Consider the following 17,195-nt stretch of genomic DNA (forward strand, 5'->3'; position numbering starts at 1 on the left):
ACCCACTTAGTTTCTTGAATACATAAGGTATTAATTTTCCTATGAATCATAATATCAACTAATTCTATTAATTTACCATTGAGAGTACCTATATTCCAAGATCCTATCATAATATTAGTTTCATTAGTTTCATGGACTAACTTCTTTACCCACATTCGCCCGTAATGTGGGAACTTTTGCTTTTTTAACACTACACCCGAGTGTCGGTGTAGCGGCCCTTGCACACTTTTTTACTGTATTCAGGCTATACAGCGCGTCGCTTCCAGGGAACGCCCTAGCACTTACACAATGATCAAAAGGATTCATGTCATGATTTTTTCGACAAGTTTTATGCTGGTTGTCGACTACCTAACGCAACCCTCCACTTTTCGCATCCAGGCTTGGGACCGGCAACGACAATGTTTGAATGTGATAAGATATTTGAATGCTATAAAATGAATGTGATAAGATATTTAAGTGAATGTCATTTCTAAGCAACTTATGAAGAGAAATCTGAAATGAAAAAGTTATAACACGAGCAAGAAGTGGAATTAGATCAACATGAAGATTTATATAAGATTAAAATTATGTTCGAGAAAATTTTGAACTTTTGGACACGACAAAAAAAGATAAACTTTTTTGTCCATCAATTAAAAAACCTCCTGAGCTTGAGTTGAAGTTACTTACTGAATATTTGAAGTACATCTTTCTAGATGATTCCTCAACATTACCTGTTATAATTTCCTCAAAATTAACTACAAAAAAAGAAGAGAATTTGATGAAAACTACAAAAGAGTTACAATAAAGCCTTTAGATAGACAATTGCTGATATAAAAGAAATCAGTCCTTTAATTTGTATGCATAAATTCATATGAAAGAGAATTGCAACCCTAGGGCTGATCCTCAAAGGAGATTGAATCATATCATGAAAGAAGTTGTTAAAAAAAGTTGTTAAAAAAAAAAATTTAAAGTTGTTAGATGCTGGAATTATCTACTCTATTTCAGATAGTGCATGGGTTAGTCTAATTCACTGCGTTCCTAAGAAATAATGAGTTACTGTGACTTTAAATGAACATAATCAGTTAGTTAATACTAATAAGACAAGTCACAGGATGTCGAATATATATTGATTATAGAAAATTAAGTCTCGCCACTAGGAAAGATCATTTTTCACTACCCTTTCTAGATCAAGTGTTGGATAGACTAGCTGGGCATAAATACTTCTATTTTCTGGATAGATATACCGGTTATCACCAAATGCAAATAGCTCCTGACGATCAAAAGACAACAATTTTTACCAGTTCTTATAGTACATTTGTTTTTAGAAGAATGTCCTTTGATTTATGTAATGCACCTACTCTATTTCAAAGATGTATGATGACTATTTTTTATAATTTAATTGAAAAAGAGATTGAAGTTTTTATGAATGATATTTCAGTGTTAGAAACTTCATTTGAATCATGTTTCAAAAATTTATCGAAAGTTCTTAAGCGTTGTGAAGAAATTAATTTAGTCCTTAAATGAGAAAAATGTCAATTTATGGTAGCAAGAGGAATAGATTTGGGACATTAAATTTCAGAAAATAGTATGAAAGTAGACCCTGTAAAAATTCAAGTGATCGCTAATTTACCTTACCCACCAAGTGTGAAGAAAATTAGGAATTTTTTAGGACATGTTGAATTCTACAGGTGGTATATTAAAGATTTTTCAAAAATTGCTAACCCTCTATGCCATTTACTTGAAAAAGATTTCATTTTTAATTTTGATCAAAAAGTGTCTTTGATTAGCCATCGTTTGGATCTAAATTTAGTGTGTATTCCATTCCAATATAATCGTCTTGTTTATCTTTTAGGATGGATGTCAACCGTCTGCCTTCCATCCTAATGTATTTAAGTGAATATCTTTCTTTGAATAGCTCTTTGTTTAGATGTCAGCTCAGCGTTTTTCATTCCGATCTAATCACTTTGAAATGAAATCTTCAAAATCTTTTAAAACAAACTTTTTAAAGTTAAAACAGTTAATATCTTATTTTAATTAGGTCTCAGTTTGGATGTTAGTCGTGCGCTTTCCATTCTGATCTAATCATCTTTGATTAGCTTTTGGATAGATGTAAAGTTCATGTATGAGGTTCTATCTCAATCTAATCACCTTATTTACCTCTTAGGGAGATTGTAGGTTGTATGCTTTTCATCATAATGTATTCAAGTTTAATGAGTATTTTTTAATTAGTTCCCATGCTTTGGATATTTCTGTGTGGATTTTCATCTTGGACTAAACACCCTGTGCACCTCTTTAGCTAGATGTGATGCCTGGAGCTTTCTAGTATAAGCATGATCAGGTGTTTTGAATCCTTTGTGTCATTAAGGTAAAAATTCTGGGACCTAGTCTAATGTTGTTTAGACTTTCCACAGTTCCTTCTGAGCTTTGGATCCACCGATGTAGGAAGAAACCCTTCGTCGAACCATCACGATGTGGTCTGGTTTTGATTGACTTCAAGTTAGTCAGGGTAATTTCAAAGTCAATCATTTGACTCAATAGATCATAACAAGGATAACTCTTGTTTTAAGTCGACTCATCAAAAATCATACTCTTTTCTTTTTTCAGAATTAGTCGGTGTTAGAGTAAACCCCATGTGGAACCATCACGATTGATCGAGTTTGGTTGATTTTCATGCATGCAATGCTGATAGTACGAACCAATCTTTTGAGTCTATAATTCTAAGGAATCTAAGGAATACCCATTTAACCCTTTTCTTTACTAGTTTGGCTCATCGAAAATCGTACGCTCTCCTTTTTGACCCGCCGGTGTTGAAGGCATTCCATTGAGCACTATCACCTATGAATTTAAATAGAAAAATCATTCCCACATATAATTGACCTGCATTAATCAGGTACCATTGCCATTTTAAAATTCTTTAGAACAGTCAAATAAGTAAAATGAAAATCTATGAAAATGATGGTTCAATTCAGTATTTAATCCATTTTTGCAAATTTTAACCTGTTAGACTTTAACAAAATGATTCCAGCTTCAAGTTTCATACAATGAGAACTTTTCTTATTCGATGACTATTTATTATTTCTAATCCGATTGATGGAGCCACAAGATATTTCTGCCTACGAATGCTTTTTATCAATGAGAGATAGAGACTAGTCAGGATTAACAAAATGCATCACATATCAGTTTGCTACATGCATTCTGCTAAGAGAATGAATTATGGAGTTCAACTTACAGTTTAAATTTGTCAAATTCAATAGGATAACAAAACAATAAAATTAAGAATTCTTACGACCTTAGTTCCAAGAAATATTTGGTAAATCTGTTGGAAAAAGGTAACTGAATGACCACATCATGTTGCATTAGCCAAATTCTAAAGCATGTAGTTACAAGAAAAGCTATCGTGACTTCTTACTGGCAGGTCATCACAAGATGCATGACTCGCTGCTTCTGAAAAGAACACTGCTCAACAAGATCCAAAATGAACTCATCAGCAGCCCCCTGGAAATCTTAGAGCTTTTTAGTATCAGGTACAAGTAAAAACAGTGTGCTGGTCAAGAAAGCCTAGCGCACAAGTAAAATGGTCTTGAAAAAGATGTCATGAAGCAAATAATTAGTTTCACTGAGAAAAAATGGAGGGAGAAAGAGAGAGAGAGAGAGAGCAGTAGATAATCACAAAGGAAGTCTCATAAGCAATTAAAAATATTTTCATTAGCTCACATAATAAAAATATCAGTGCATTACCAAATAATAATCAACACCGTAAGTCAGATAAATAAACATAAATAAACAAATGAAGAGCACAAATTTATATCTTCTAAACATATATTTTATAATTCAATGTAGGGAATAAAATCTCGGGAAAAAAATAATACTTTGTTAATATTCATCATTTGATATAGCCTACCCACTACAACAGAAAAGAAGCAACTTCACAGTAACTAAAGAAGTAAAATGGTATACAATTCTCCCTTGATATGATTACTGAAGAGTAAGACTCCAATGGATAGTAAGGGTCTGGGGCAGCTGTAGCTTATTGAATATCTGCTGATAAGCTAGGTGCGGTGGCTATTACAAATTTTTATTTTCTGGAAAAGACTGACCGCAGCCAGAAAGCTGTCACTGCACCTAGATAGGTGCGGCGTGAAAATGTTGTTTTCAACATTTTGAAAACCCACAAGCTGTCAAAACACAGTTTACCCAAACAGACAGGATGCGTTTTTAAAACGCCACCGCACCAAATAAGTTGTCCCAAACGAGCACCAAATAAGCTGCCCCAAACGAGCCCTAAGTCACTTTCACTAAGAAAGACAAACAAAAGAAACAACGGGTAATCTTTTCAATTGTCTTTACCACAAGCAAAACGCAATGGAAAAGATCTATCGCATGCTAGGACACTAAATAGCTCAATGATTGGCATTATGTTTCAATTAGTAAAATAGGTATATTCAAACTTCTAAAAATCAATTCATATTGACATATTCCTTTTCCCACAAAATGTAATATAATCAATAAAGCAACTGGTCTTTTTGGATTATAACTTTAAGCTTAATAAAATCAATTGCTATTCTCAATTAAAAATTAAATAGGAAAATGAAAAGTTATGGAGATAAATATCTCATCAAAAAGAACCATTTTATTAATTCAAGGTTTGGATGAGAAAGTTCCAAATTATAATTTGATTAACCATAAATTTTAAAACAAAATCAATAAAATAATTCTAAACTTAAACTTTGTTAATGCTAAATTATCACAAAAAAGCATTACTCCGTAATTTTACGCAATTGTCAAAAAAAAAAAGGCAACACTTTGTGCAAAATCTTAAACAGTAAATTTATGTGAGAATTAGGTAAGGGTTGTCTAGGATGTCACCAGTAGGTATTGTAACAGCTTAACTATGATGAAGAAATGGTAGACCAAGCATAAAATTAAGAATAGATTTTTGAAGTGAAAATTTGATACTTCAAATGAGAAGAAAAGATGATTAGTTGAGGGAAGATAACTGAATTAGTGGAGTCAAATATCAAAAAAAAAATTTATCAGTACTGGTTGTTTGCCAAAACCTAAAAAGAAAGAGGAATCAAGAAAATTGAGAAATGCTATAAATTATGTTTCACGTTTGGAGGGTTAGTTTGGAGGGTTAATAATAGGAATGGGGTGACAATAGTAAAAAATAGAAAGTTAAAACATAAAATTGCTCAATCCAAATAGGTTAGTGATAGAGTGATAATAGTAAGTTTATCATTAAAGATCCTATAAATATTATCAATGCTTGTGCTCCACAAATTAGATTAGGTGATAGTTTGAAAAATTAGTTTTGAGAAAAAATATGAAATACTACAGTATAAATCTGGGACAAAATGATAATCATTGGAGGCAAATAAAACATAGACATAGGTTCTGGCGATAAGTATTTTAAAGGATTCATGTCGGATAAGAAATGATAAAAACAAAATGACTGGTGCAGTAGCATAATAACATTACAAAAAGTAAACATATATTCTAAAAAAATAAAAAAGAGAATCACCTAGTTTCTATTGAAAGTGGATCCAACAATTAACTAAATGATTTCTTTTTATTTAAAATAAAGGAAAATAATATATTTTTACAATGATTTGAAGGTGAAGAATATTCGACCACAACATATAGTAGTTGGATATATGGTGGTACGTATGTAATTTCTCGAACATATAATATAGAATAAGATTGCTAGTTCTATTAAATAGATTTATAACAAAGTCTTGTGACTCTAGTAATAGCTCATGCATTGGTAAGAACATTTCATGAATAGGCGCAAAAGCTTATAAAGGCAAAAAGAAAACTAAAGATTGAAATATATATATATATATGAGGGCTTACAATGAAATCAAGAAAACTACAAGTCCTGCTAAAAGAATAATGAGAATGGCAACACTTACAACTTTGATTGATTTATATATTAGGTAAAACATTAAGAATAGATATATAAAAACATTTTTAACAAAAGATGGAGATCTAAAGACTTTTGGTTAAATACAATAACGGTGATTAAAATAAAACTAAGTTAAGATAAAGATAACAAGGGAAGAAAAAAAATAATATTTCGAGAACAAATCTTTAGGAAAAACATATATTGGAACAGTACAGTATTCCTTATCTTTTGATATAAACATGTATAAGAACAAGTTTGCTATAAAGATGTATAAAAACAATTTTTAGATATATGAGAGATATCTAAAGAGAGTTAAAAAATTATATGAGATATTAGATATATTTAATCAGCAGTTCCTTTCAATGGAGTTAAAAAGAATGCCAAATTACTAAAGAAGCACCATTTTGATACAAATACTTAAGAACAAAAGATGTCTTCATGATAATTATAGAGTTTTAAACTGGTAAATAATACAATAAAGTTGTGGAATAGCATAATAGATAAAATTAAGAAAAATTTGGTATTGGAGAATCAATTTTATTCTAAGTAAGATTATCAACGATGGGTGAAATTTTGTGCTGAAGTGATTTTTAAAAAAGAATAAAGAGTGCAAAAGAAGAATATGCATATTATTTTCTATTTATATTGAGAAAGCTTAACATCGAGTTCCACAACAATTGGTTTGGTGTATACTAAATAAAAAAGAACTATAAGTCAGAGTCACATTAAAATTATTTAAAATATAGCTAATAGAGCATTGACTAATATTAGAATTACTGTGTAATGACTATAGAGACCTCAATCATAATAAGCTTACACCTAGATTAGCAATATCCTTGTATGACATTGTATTAATTATAAAATACTTACAGAAATTATTCAAAATCAGATAAATTAGTGCATAATTTTGCGCATAGTAGTTCTAATCTAAAAGAGATCTGTTGAAATATATGGCAGTTATAATAAAAAAATTTGAAATAAAAAAGCCTTAAAATTTGGAAAAAAGGAACTATGTACAAAAATATGCAATTTTACCATATATGATATTGCTAATCATCAGCCAATATCACTATCATTAAAACGGCCATGCAAAAAAAACAAAAAAAGAAAAATACTGTTGTCAAATGCTCAATAGCCTAGAAGCCTTTGTTGGTACTCAACAACAACAACAAAAACAACAAGAAGAAGCTTTTATCCTACTAAGTGGAGTCGGCTATATGAATCTTTTTTTTCCATTGTGTCATATTGAGTGTTATATTTTCATTTAATTCTAATAAATTAAAATCATTTTTATACAACATGCCCATGAATTTTAAAGCCTACCTCTACCTTTCGTAAGTTGAATCTAAAGCCTTTACTCTCCTAACTGGATCATCATATTGTCAATGTTATATGTGAACAAACCATTTAAGACAATTCTTTTTAATCTTGTCTGCAACATAAAAAAAAATTGCTCGCCTGAGTAAAATAAAGGAAATGAAAAAAATTGCAGCCACAAAATAATTTAATTAATTATAGAAAATATTTTCTGATAATATAAAATGATAGTCATTACATTACATTATATTGGATTTTGACTTTGATAGAGCTCCATTCTCATCTTTTTAATTAGATTAATTTCAATATTCAACAACATAAAGCAAAACTTCTATTCCAAATATGTGGAATCAACCTCATCAAAAATATGTTGTTGGAGGCACATTCAACAATAAGAATGTGACATACACAGGACATGAGGGCAAGATATGGATCCATACACTCCCCACCCTATTCTAGAGTCATCATGAGTGGATATAAGAATGGACTTCAATGTAAGCCTTCCACAGGCTCAACGGGGTAAGCACTTTGTTCGTAATAGACTTCTCCAAAATTGCCCATTTTGTGTATTGCTATAAGACGGCGGACGCCTTATGCATTGCAAATTTATACTTTAAAGAGATAATCCATTTTCATGGTATGCCTAGGATCGTCACTTCAAAATGGGAGGTATGTTTCTAAGCTATTTTTGCAATACTATTGAATGAGCTAAGTACGAAGCTTCAATTCAGCTCAAAAACTAATCCCCAAACTAATGAACAGATAAAGGTCGAGAATTAGAGTTTGAAAAGTTTTTATAAATTTTGGTAGAGAATAACATCAGGCAATCGTACTTACTTTTTTCATAAGGTCGAGTTTGCCTATAACAGTTCCACTAGCCAATTCATAGGTCATAATCCTTTGAGATTGCATGTGGATGAAATCCTCTCATCAATTTGGAGTTAGTGCCTATACTCACAGCTATTAAGCGTAGTATTGATGCCAAGATCAGAGTTTAAGAGAATCAGAATTTAAATGAGCAAGTGAGGAAAGAATTTGCCAAAACAGGATATCAGTAATTAGAGGCAAGTTAACATGTGCAAGAACTCTATCAATTTTAAGGAAGATGACTTAATGTGGGAAAGAAAGCCAAAGTCCGAGGTAAGCCTCGTGCAAACAGAGAAGCAGACCGCACTTGGGGGAAGAAGAAGGTTCGTGAGCAGTATGAAACAAGAAGGCTCCATGCTGAGCTTGCACGTGGGTTTGACAACCGAGCAAACAAAATGGTAAAAATTATGTTTTTATTCTAATTTAACTAAGAGTTATATAAATAAATAAATATTATATATAGATATATATATATATAGATATATATATAGAGAGAGAGAGAGGGAGAAAATCCAAGCATGACACCCTGCCCACACAATAAACACCACATGCAAATGGTTCCAAAACAGAAAAAATACAGAAAAATACATGAGAGCCCCAAAAAACCAAAAGTGTCCAGACACGTAGTATAAGGTAGCTAGAGAACGACCCAAATGTCTCTGTCTCAAACTCTAGTTCTAGGAAAGGAACCAGCTAACAAATTGGTAATATGAGTGTCATTGCCAATAGTAAACAATGTATCGTCCAATAAGTTCCTGATGTAACCAGCTGACAAATTGGTAAGATGAATGTCATTGTCAATAGTAACCAGCTAACAATAGTAACCAATGTATCGTCCAATAGTAACCAATGTATCGGCCTCCATTCTTCTTCTTCTTCCTCCTAAAATAGAACCGTCATTCCTCATCCGAAGACTGGCTCACCTGATCAGTGGATTCGTCTAAAATGTGCTGGACATGTGTAGGTTGTTAAACATTAAAAGCAACTATTTGTTGTATCAACTGATCTTTTATTGGATCAAAGGAGCAGTCTCGTGTGTCTTGGCATGTAAGTGAGTCTTCTTCAATAACAGTGAGTGGTATAGACACATTTGGATCTATACTTGTAGTATGGAGAGATGCTTCATGGGACTCCAAAGTACCATGCTCCAAACAAGCAGTTGGGATAGATTGTTCAAAAGCAGGAGCATCCAGGGGTGGAACAGATTAGGTATGGTGTTCTTCATCAGGAGCTGCGGTATTGGGAAAGTCGGGCTGCACCTTCTCAGCAGGGATGGTAGGTGGCAAAACATCAACCCCTAATCCAGTTGTTCAACATTAGAAGCAACTACTTGTTATACCAGCTGATCTTTTATTGGATCAAAGGAGCAGCCTCATGTGTCTTGGCATGTAAGTGAGCCTTCTTCAATAACAACAGTGGTATAGACACGTTTGAATCTGTACTTGTAGTATGGGGAGATGCTTCATGGAGCTCTAAAGTAACATGCTCAAAAAGAGCAGCTAGGATAGATTGTTCAAAAGCAGGAGCATCCAGGGGTAGAATAGGTTGGTTATGGTGTTCTTCATCAAGAGCTACGGTATTGGAAGGAGAGTCGAGCTGCACCTTCTCAACAGGGATGGTAGGTGGCAAGACGTCAAACCCTAATCCAGTATGAAAAGATTTTTGAACAGGTTGCTGATCTTTAGTAATTATCGGCCTTAGATGAGGATGCAAGCGATAGCAGAGAGTAGAACTGTGGCCAAACATACAACAATGAGAGCAATAAGGAGGGTAGTTTTATTTCAACCTTTTGTCAATAACCGTTATGAGTAATTCCAATCCATAACTTATCCGGAGCTAGTTGAGGATATCTCTCTCAACTAACACAAAAGTCATAAAAGGTCTGATGACAGCTAGCGTAGGACTCAACCTTGAGAGGCTTACCATAAGAAGTTGCTAAGGAGTAGAGAATTTTCAAGTTGAACAGATAGTTTTAACCCCAGAAAATTTATCCAAACAGGAATGACAAGGAACTCCGCTTTTGGATCAAAATCGACAGTCCACTTCAGAATTTTCATGAAACGGTTGTACATCTTGATAACTTTAGGAGAAAAAATACAAGAGTAATATGTATCGTGAGATAACTGAATAAGTATATGTCTGTCATCAAGTAAGCCAATATTTCAACTGCTCAATAGCTTTATAGCATCAAAATATTTCCGAATGATCTCAAGTTTTGAGTGACCATAAAAGAATTTCCCCACTAGAGCAAAACGCCAAGAAAAGACAAGAGTACTAGTTTCAACTTCAGTGAGATGCTTCTCATTTTTTCTACCAAGTTTTTTAATGAAAGTATGATCACCACCACCTTCAAGAGTCTGGTGGAAGGATTGTAAAACATTGCAAAACTTACCGATACCAAAACCAGGCTCTGGGCCTAAAAGAGGGGCACGAGCAGGAATAGGAAAGTCGCAGGTAAGGGCAGTTGCATAGGAACAGAGTGTCGAGGCTATTTCCACCGATAAGATGGCCACGGTAAGAAAAAAGCGGCTTGGCGAGCCGCAAGGAGGGGAGCACGCCTTTCGGAAAACTGTCTATCGGGCAGGAGAGCAAATAGTCGCATCGTTTAGAGCGAGCGAGGAAACGACTGCGAAGGAGAGAAGTTGCGTCAACTACATGATATGACTGCAAGAAGGAGATAGCGTTGTGGTCTATGGGAGTCAGACTGGAGGAATCGTCGTTAACTACGAGAGACGACAGCGAGCGATCGTCTTCGACTTGAGCATTGTCGACTGAGAGCTGCGTTTACCTGAAAACATCGTCGACTATAGGAGACGACGGAGAGAAGAGAGAAGCCAATAGATTCACCGTCAGGAGTCGCAATCAGGCAAAACCCTAGCAGCCTGCTGCCGCTGCCGACACCATTATATTCTACAAATTCACACACACACACATATATATATATATATATAAGCCTTGTTTTGCTAGAAGGGAAGTGGAACGTCGTATCAGGTTCTTCGCCAACCTAGCTCACGCACGAAGCTTTGGCTTCACAAAGCCTTGCCTTCTTCCTCTCCTTGGATCCCGACTCGTCTGAGCAGGTTAAGACTTCCATCATCGCAAAAGCCGCATGCACGGTTTCATCGGCTTCGACGTAGATTGCACCCCCAGTCAGCTTCTTCATCCTCTTCTTCAGCACAACAGCTCCTCTATTTGACAACGCTTCCCCCTGCAGCATCCTTTCTCCATTTTTTGTCTTCTGCATCGATGGCTATTGTTCCTCGCTTGAATCAATACCTAAGCAAAAAATCTTTTGTTGAGGCGCTTGGTAAAGGTCTAGACTCTGAGAAGGCTGTCGAGCATGTGGTATTTCCTCAGATCTATCATGATTACCTTGAAGGGAAATTCAACTATCCGTTTGTTAAGAGGTCTTCTAGGAAGGGTGGTAAAGCCACTCTTATTTTTTCAGACCTCGAACTCTCTACTCTGGTTGAGAAATATAAATTTACACTCATTGGGAAATTTCAGGTGGGGCATCCCAAAATGGAGATTATTCGCAAAGCTTCTGAGGATCTCAAACTTGTAGGACAATGAAAAGTGGATCTCTTTGATGGGAGATATGTGATGTATATTTGACAACAAAAGAAGACTATGCTAAGATTTTTTCATGGAAATTCCTCACCATTGGAGAAAAAACTATGAAGTTGCTCAACAGCTCTCCTGAATTTGATCATAACCAAGAACCACCTACGGTACCAATATGGTTTAAGTTATCTGGGCTTAAGTTGCATCTTTTGAACCATCAGGTCATTTATTCCATTGGGGTCATGATTGGGAGACCATTGAAATTAGATGTACCCACTCTTAATCTCACCAGGTCTTCTGTTGTCAGGATCCTTGTGGAGAGAGATATCACTTTACCTGACATACATAATAGGTACTGGCAACAGGTTGTCATGGAACAAAGACCATACTATTGCACCCATTGTAAGATGTTTTTACAAACTTGAAAAACGTTTCACGCTCCAATTTCAGGCTCCATCCTAATTTGAAACCCCAACCTCAAGTGTCTCACCTAACCACTCAAGAAGCACTTATTTCACCTGCTGAAATGGTGGAAACGGCAGCTAAAGAGGATATTGCCACTGATTTTGCCCCAGAGGAGCACCTCTCACTACCTCAGCCCCCTCATGTTGCTGAAAATGAGGATACTTTCATTTTAGTGTCTACATTTTGATGTCGGATAATGCTCCATACGTTATGAAAACAATTATTGGTGATGTTGAGGGCCCTCATACCTTGACGGAGTGCCAAATTCAAGGTTTGCAACATGTAGAAGCTGATCCCTTTAATGAACAACTCAGTGATAATTTGGGACAACCCTCGGAAGATGATTGACAAGTTTACAAAGGCAGGAAGAAGAAAAAAAGACTAAAGGAACTCTGGAATTTATAAGAGGATGTTTTGCTAGTTTCGGGTGGAAGCCTTCATCACAATTTGGTGCTCGACTCCCTCTTTAGAACTAGGGAGAGAAGAAAGCCCACTCATCATGATTAAGCTCACTAGTTGATTTCTGTCCCAAACATGAAGCCTCCTCTCAAGAAGCCCGCAGATCATTTTTATCTTTATGGAGAATTTGTCTAGTTTTTTTTTTTTTAGATATATTTGTATTTTTGGGTTATCTTTCGAGTCTTGTATGCCTTGTGAGTGGGTTCTTAGCACCCGCTCAATAAAATCTTTCTATCTTCTTCCTATCAATGAAGTTTTATTTTGGCAAAAAAAAAATATGTGTGTGTTTATAATTTAAGTGTTAATAATAGACGTATTTGAATTCAACATGTAATTAAGGGAGATACAATTTCAAGATCGAGGGGTGAATCATTATGAAAAAAAGGTATGTTTTAGCTCAAATTTAATAATTTAACTTACTTAATTTAGAATGAATATGAATTAAATATTAATTTATAAAAACAATTAATGATGGATAACATTTGATTCTACAAGATCTGAAGATATGGAATCGATGAGATAAACAAACAAAATAATATGAGTAATTATTTTCTTATGCGTATTAAATTAAATATTTATTAATGAATAGCTGTATTGTTGCTTCATATACCTGATTTTATAGTTTGAGACATATTGTGAATGAAATAATTACTAGAATGAATGAAGTAAAATCTGAAAAGGGAAAACGGTGATTTCAATGACCTGGAAAATGAGTAATTAAGAGAAATGAAATGCAAAAGTTCAAGTCATACAGGATTACACTAAATGGTACTAGTAGAGGATGCGATGTATCCATGCACGATAAAAGAATTAGCAAAAGTGTGCGTCGGGTGAAAATCTTTTAAGAAATCTACAAATACAATTTTGAGGATATTTTCAAGTATAACGGTAATCTTGATATGACTCTTAAAGATATTAAAAAGGATAAATATTTAAAAAATAATTAATTATATTTCTTTTGGACATTCATGCATAGCATTTGCATTGTAATTGAACACATATTAAGATTATAATTGATCGCTAAGTCGTGAAAGCTTACTATTAAATTTAATAGTTTCTTTCAGGAAAAGAGAAACTGTAGATTGATATGTCTAGTAGAAGAAAATCTACTACCAATAGGCATGATGTTATGATGTCATTGTAGTTTCTTTTACAACTATTTTCTTCAGGGTAGTGATAAACAGTTACATATTGGTTTAAGATGTTGTCTAAAAACATATTATTTTTGGATGTTTTGATTTCTGCATGGCATACTTTAGATTTCATAGTGGCTCTATTTTATATTGGAAGTTTCCAGAAATACATAATTAATTATTTAAATATTATCATCTGACTGCAATTCGTGATTTAGTTGATTCTAACCTATCAGGCAAGATGGCTCTATTTTATATTAATTATGATCATTGACAACTTCCGAGTCAAATTGCTTCTTCCATGAATAATATGCACAGAAACAACGCAATTGAGCACCTTAAGAGAAATATTGGAGATCTGGGCAATTCCCTGGATAAATTCTAGTTAGATTTTGACAGAGTTGTGAACATTAGAAATCCTAATGATATGCAATCAAAAAAATATAACAAACAACATGAGCAGCCTCTCCCAAATAATAATTTAGAATATTGCCAATGATCATAATTAATCAAGCAACATCTAGAATAATTCTTCATTTCATCACCTCATTTTGTGCGGTATGTGAAAACAAGAACTTTGGGATAACAATTCCTTATTCAAGGGCATGACCTCCAAGCTTAAAATGAAAAAACTCTTTCAAATTGTCAATCTTGCAGAATATAACTTGATTTTAAATTTTGTATGGATAAAGAGTAAAATTTGTTAACAATTTAGCTAAGTTCATATTTGTATTTCGTTAAAAATATCTATGCAATTCTGGTATATTCATCAACAAAAATCAAACCCATCTAGCGCCTAAGTTGTTCCCCCAGATGGCCTCCAATATGGATGATAAAAAGGTCACGGAGCTTTGCAAAATAACCGGGTTGTTTCACATTGGAATGTTTCAGGCTTTGTATTGATAAATAAAAATGGGAACAACTTCGTAAGTTACATGAAGTTGAAAAGACCAAGATATAAATAATGCAACTTATTATACTTTAATTTAAGGAAGATACATACTCATCACGCTTTACTTGCCTTTCAGGATTTCTTCAACATTCAAGATATAGAGGCCATTTTTTCATTAAGTGCTGTCAAATATCCTTCTCAAGTTTATCTCTTGGGACTTACTATTAATCGAAAAAAAATTTAGTAGCACGGTTCATATCTTTCATTAATTTACTAATTAATAATTGGTTGTAGGAATGTTTAGAAAAAAAAAGAACCAAGTTAAGACATAGAAGATAGTGACATTGATAGTCCCAATTCACTTAATTGAAATAGTGATCCATCCAAAATAAACAATGTCATTGATAGGTCCAAGTCCCGAATGGCAAGGGTGGAGGGATGCGTTAGGCAGTCAACAATTAGCGTAACAATTTTGTCAAAAAATTAGGGCAAGAATCCATTAAATAATTTTGTCAATACAAGGCTATCACTTGGAATCAACGCGTTGTATGGTCTGAATATTGAAAAACATGCAAAAGTGGCTGCACTGGTGCCCAAGTGTAATGTTAACTATGGAAGTGTTACCATATTATGGATGGATTGGGGGAAAGGAGGTAGTCGACGAAACTAATATTTGGATAGAAATTTGGAATAGAGGTACTCTCACAATAAATAATAAAATTAATAGATATTATGGCTAATATGAAGATAAATATATTATGCATTCAAGAAACAAAATGAGCTGGAGAAAAGACTAATAAGATTGATAGCTTATATTTTAAAATTTTGTATTCAGGTAAGTGTCGTACTAAAAATGGTATAGATGTATATAATTAATAAGTGTTTGAATGATAAAATTGTAAAAATTAATACAATTAGAGAAATAAATATATTTCTAAAGATTGTTGTTGATACTAAGATTTTTAATGTTATAAGTGTTTGTGCTCATCAAATAAATTTGAATATATGTCAAATGAAAATTTAGGATTGATCAAAAAGAGTTAATACAAAAGATTTCCCTTAAAAAAATTCATTGGAGGAAATTTAAATAGACATGTTTGTTGAGTGGTAGAAGATAAACACATGAATGATATGTCTATTTTGACTACTTGTATGTGCATGACTGACTATTATAAATTTCTCGTTTATGATACTAGTGGGAGAACGCCAAGGTGTCCATGCATGAAAATGAAAAAGGAAATTAATATTGAAGTATTTTAATTGGTATACTTTTTAGAATGTGCTCGTCTGATGATTGCACAGATATATAACAATATAGATATATTATAGATATGGTAAAGCTCATTGAATATAATGAAATATGGTAAGTGATTAGATTCTTAAACTATTAAATATTTTATATTGATATATTAAAAGCTTAATTAACATGCATATTCTTTTCTTCTTCAATGTATTAATGTAGTTTAGGAAGTATTCACTGTTTTGGTTAGCTCACGGTTGTTTTAAACTAAATTATCAAGTGTACCTAAGAAGAGACAGTTTATAAGAGATGCAGACAACTCTTAATGATGTAAATTTTATTATAATACTTTAATTTAATTTGTTTAAATACTCTTTTATTTGTTAAAGGCTAATTATAGAAATTGAACTTAATTCCCACTGTACAACCATATGTACCCGTATTGGTTAATTTAAACCTCAGGTCGGGTCGTGTCATAAGGGGATCTATAAAAAGATAAAAGAATAAATTGTGATAATAAGAATTGTGCTTTAAATAATCTCTTTAGATATTGTTGAACCCAAACCTATTCTTTGGACCGTGTCAAAGAAATAGAGCCGAATTTCGAGAGAAGGTGAAAGAGAGAGAGAGATAGAGATAGAAGAAGAGTCCGAGCTCTTTGGCCCCTTTTATTCCACATGATTTGAAGATTACAAGTGAGAAGAGAAGGGAAAAGATCTCCCTACATAAGCGGTGAGAGAGAGCCTTAGGGACCCAAATTATATATGTCAAGGGATCCTCTATTTAAAGAGAAATAAAGAGAGGAGATGATTACATTTACGCCCCTGTTTAAATGAGAGAGGTGAAAGATATTTTGGTGCTTTTGTCATTCTGAGGCATTGGAGTATGTCGACGTTAGGTGGCTGGCCAAGGCGGCCAGTTGGAGCTGGTTGCCGACCCAATGAGCTATTGGAGAACTCGCAGGTTGGTGGCTGATACACCAAAAAAATATGTGAAATTTTTATTATATATTTTATGTTTAAATTTGGTGATATTGCACTTTAAAGGGTACTTTCATATTTTGTTGTAAGTATATTTATTTTAGGGTTTTGGAGCAAAAAAGAGCAAAAAAAAAAATAAATTTAGAGTCAATGCAATTTTTCAGCATCATGGCACTAGAGATGTCATTTTACAGAGAGCTAGCGTCAGATGCGCTATTTTATAGAGAAGCAGTGCCAGAGTCCAGCGAACAGCACGGAACTTGAACAAACTAGCGCCTTTGGCTCCAGAGACGAATTAAGACGGATTGTGGCGGTTATTGACAATTTTTTAGAGGTTCTAGAATGCCCCAAGTAATTCAAAAGCCCCATGGAATGGTTCAATACATCTAAACAC

The 17,195-nt window shown here is 33.6% G+C and overlaps 1 protein-coding gene across 1 annotated transcript in view; it reads right to left on the reverse strand.

Annotated features, from left to right (window-relative positions):
- Positions 1-17,195, reverse strand: part of LOC110038663 (TOM1-like protein 2) — a 99,335-nt gene that overhangs the window by 20,341 nt on the left and 61,799 nt on the right. The window contains exon 9 of the mRNA XM_020743560.1: positions 3,389-3,474. Coding sequence (XP_020599219.1) covers positions 3,389-3,474 — 86 coding nt within the window. The remainder of the gene's footprint in view (positions 1-3,388; positions 3,475-17,195) is intronic.

The sequence above is a fragment of the Phalaenopsis equestris genome, unplaced genomic scaffold, assembly GCF_001263595.1.
Source record: "Phalaenopsis equestris unplaced genomic scaffold, ASM126359v1 Scaffold233416, whole genome shotgun sequence".
NCBI classification, from domain to species: domain Eukaryota; kingdom Viridiplantae; phylum Streptophyta; class Magnoliopsida; order Asparagales; family Orchidaceae; genus Phalaenopsis; species Phalaenopsis equestris.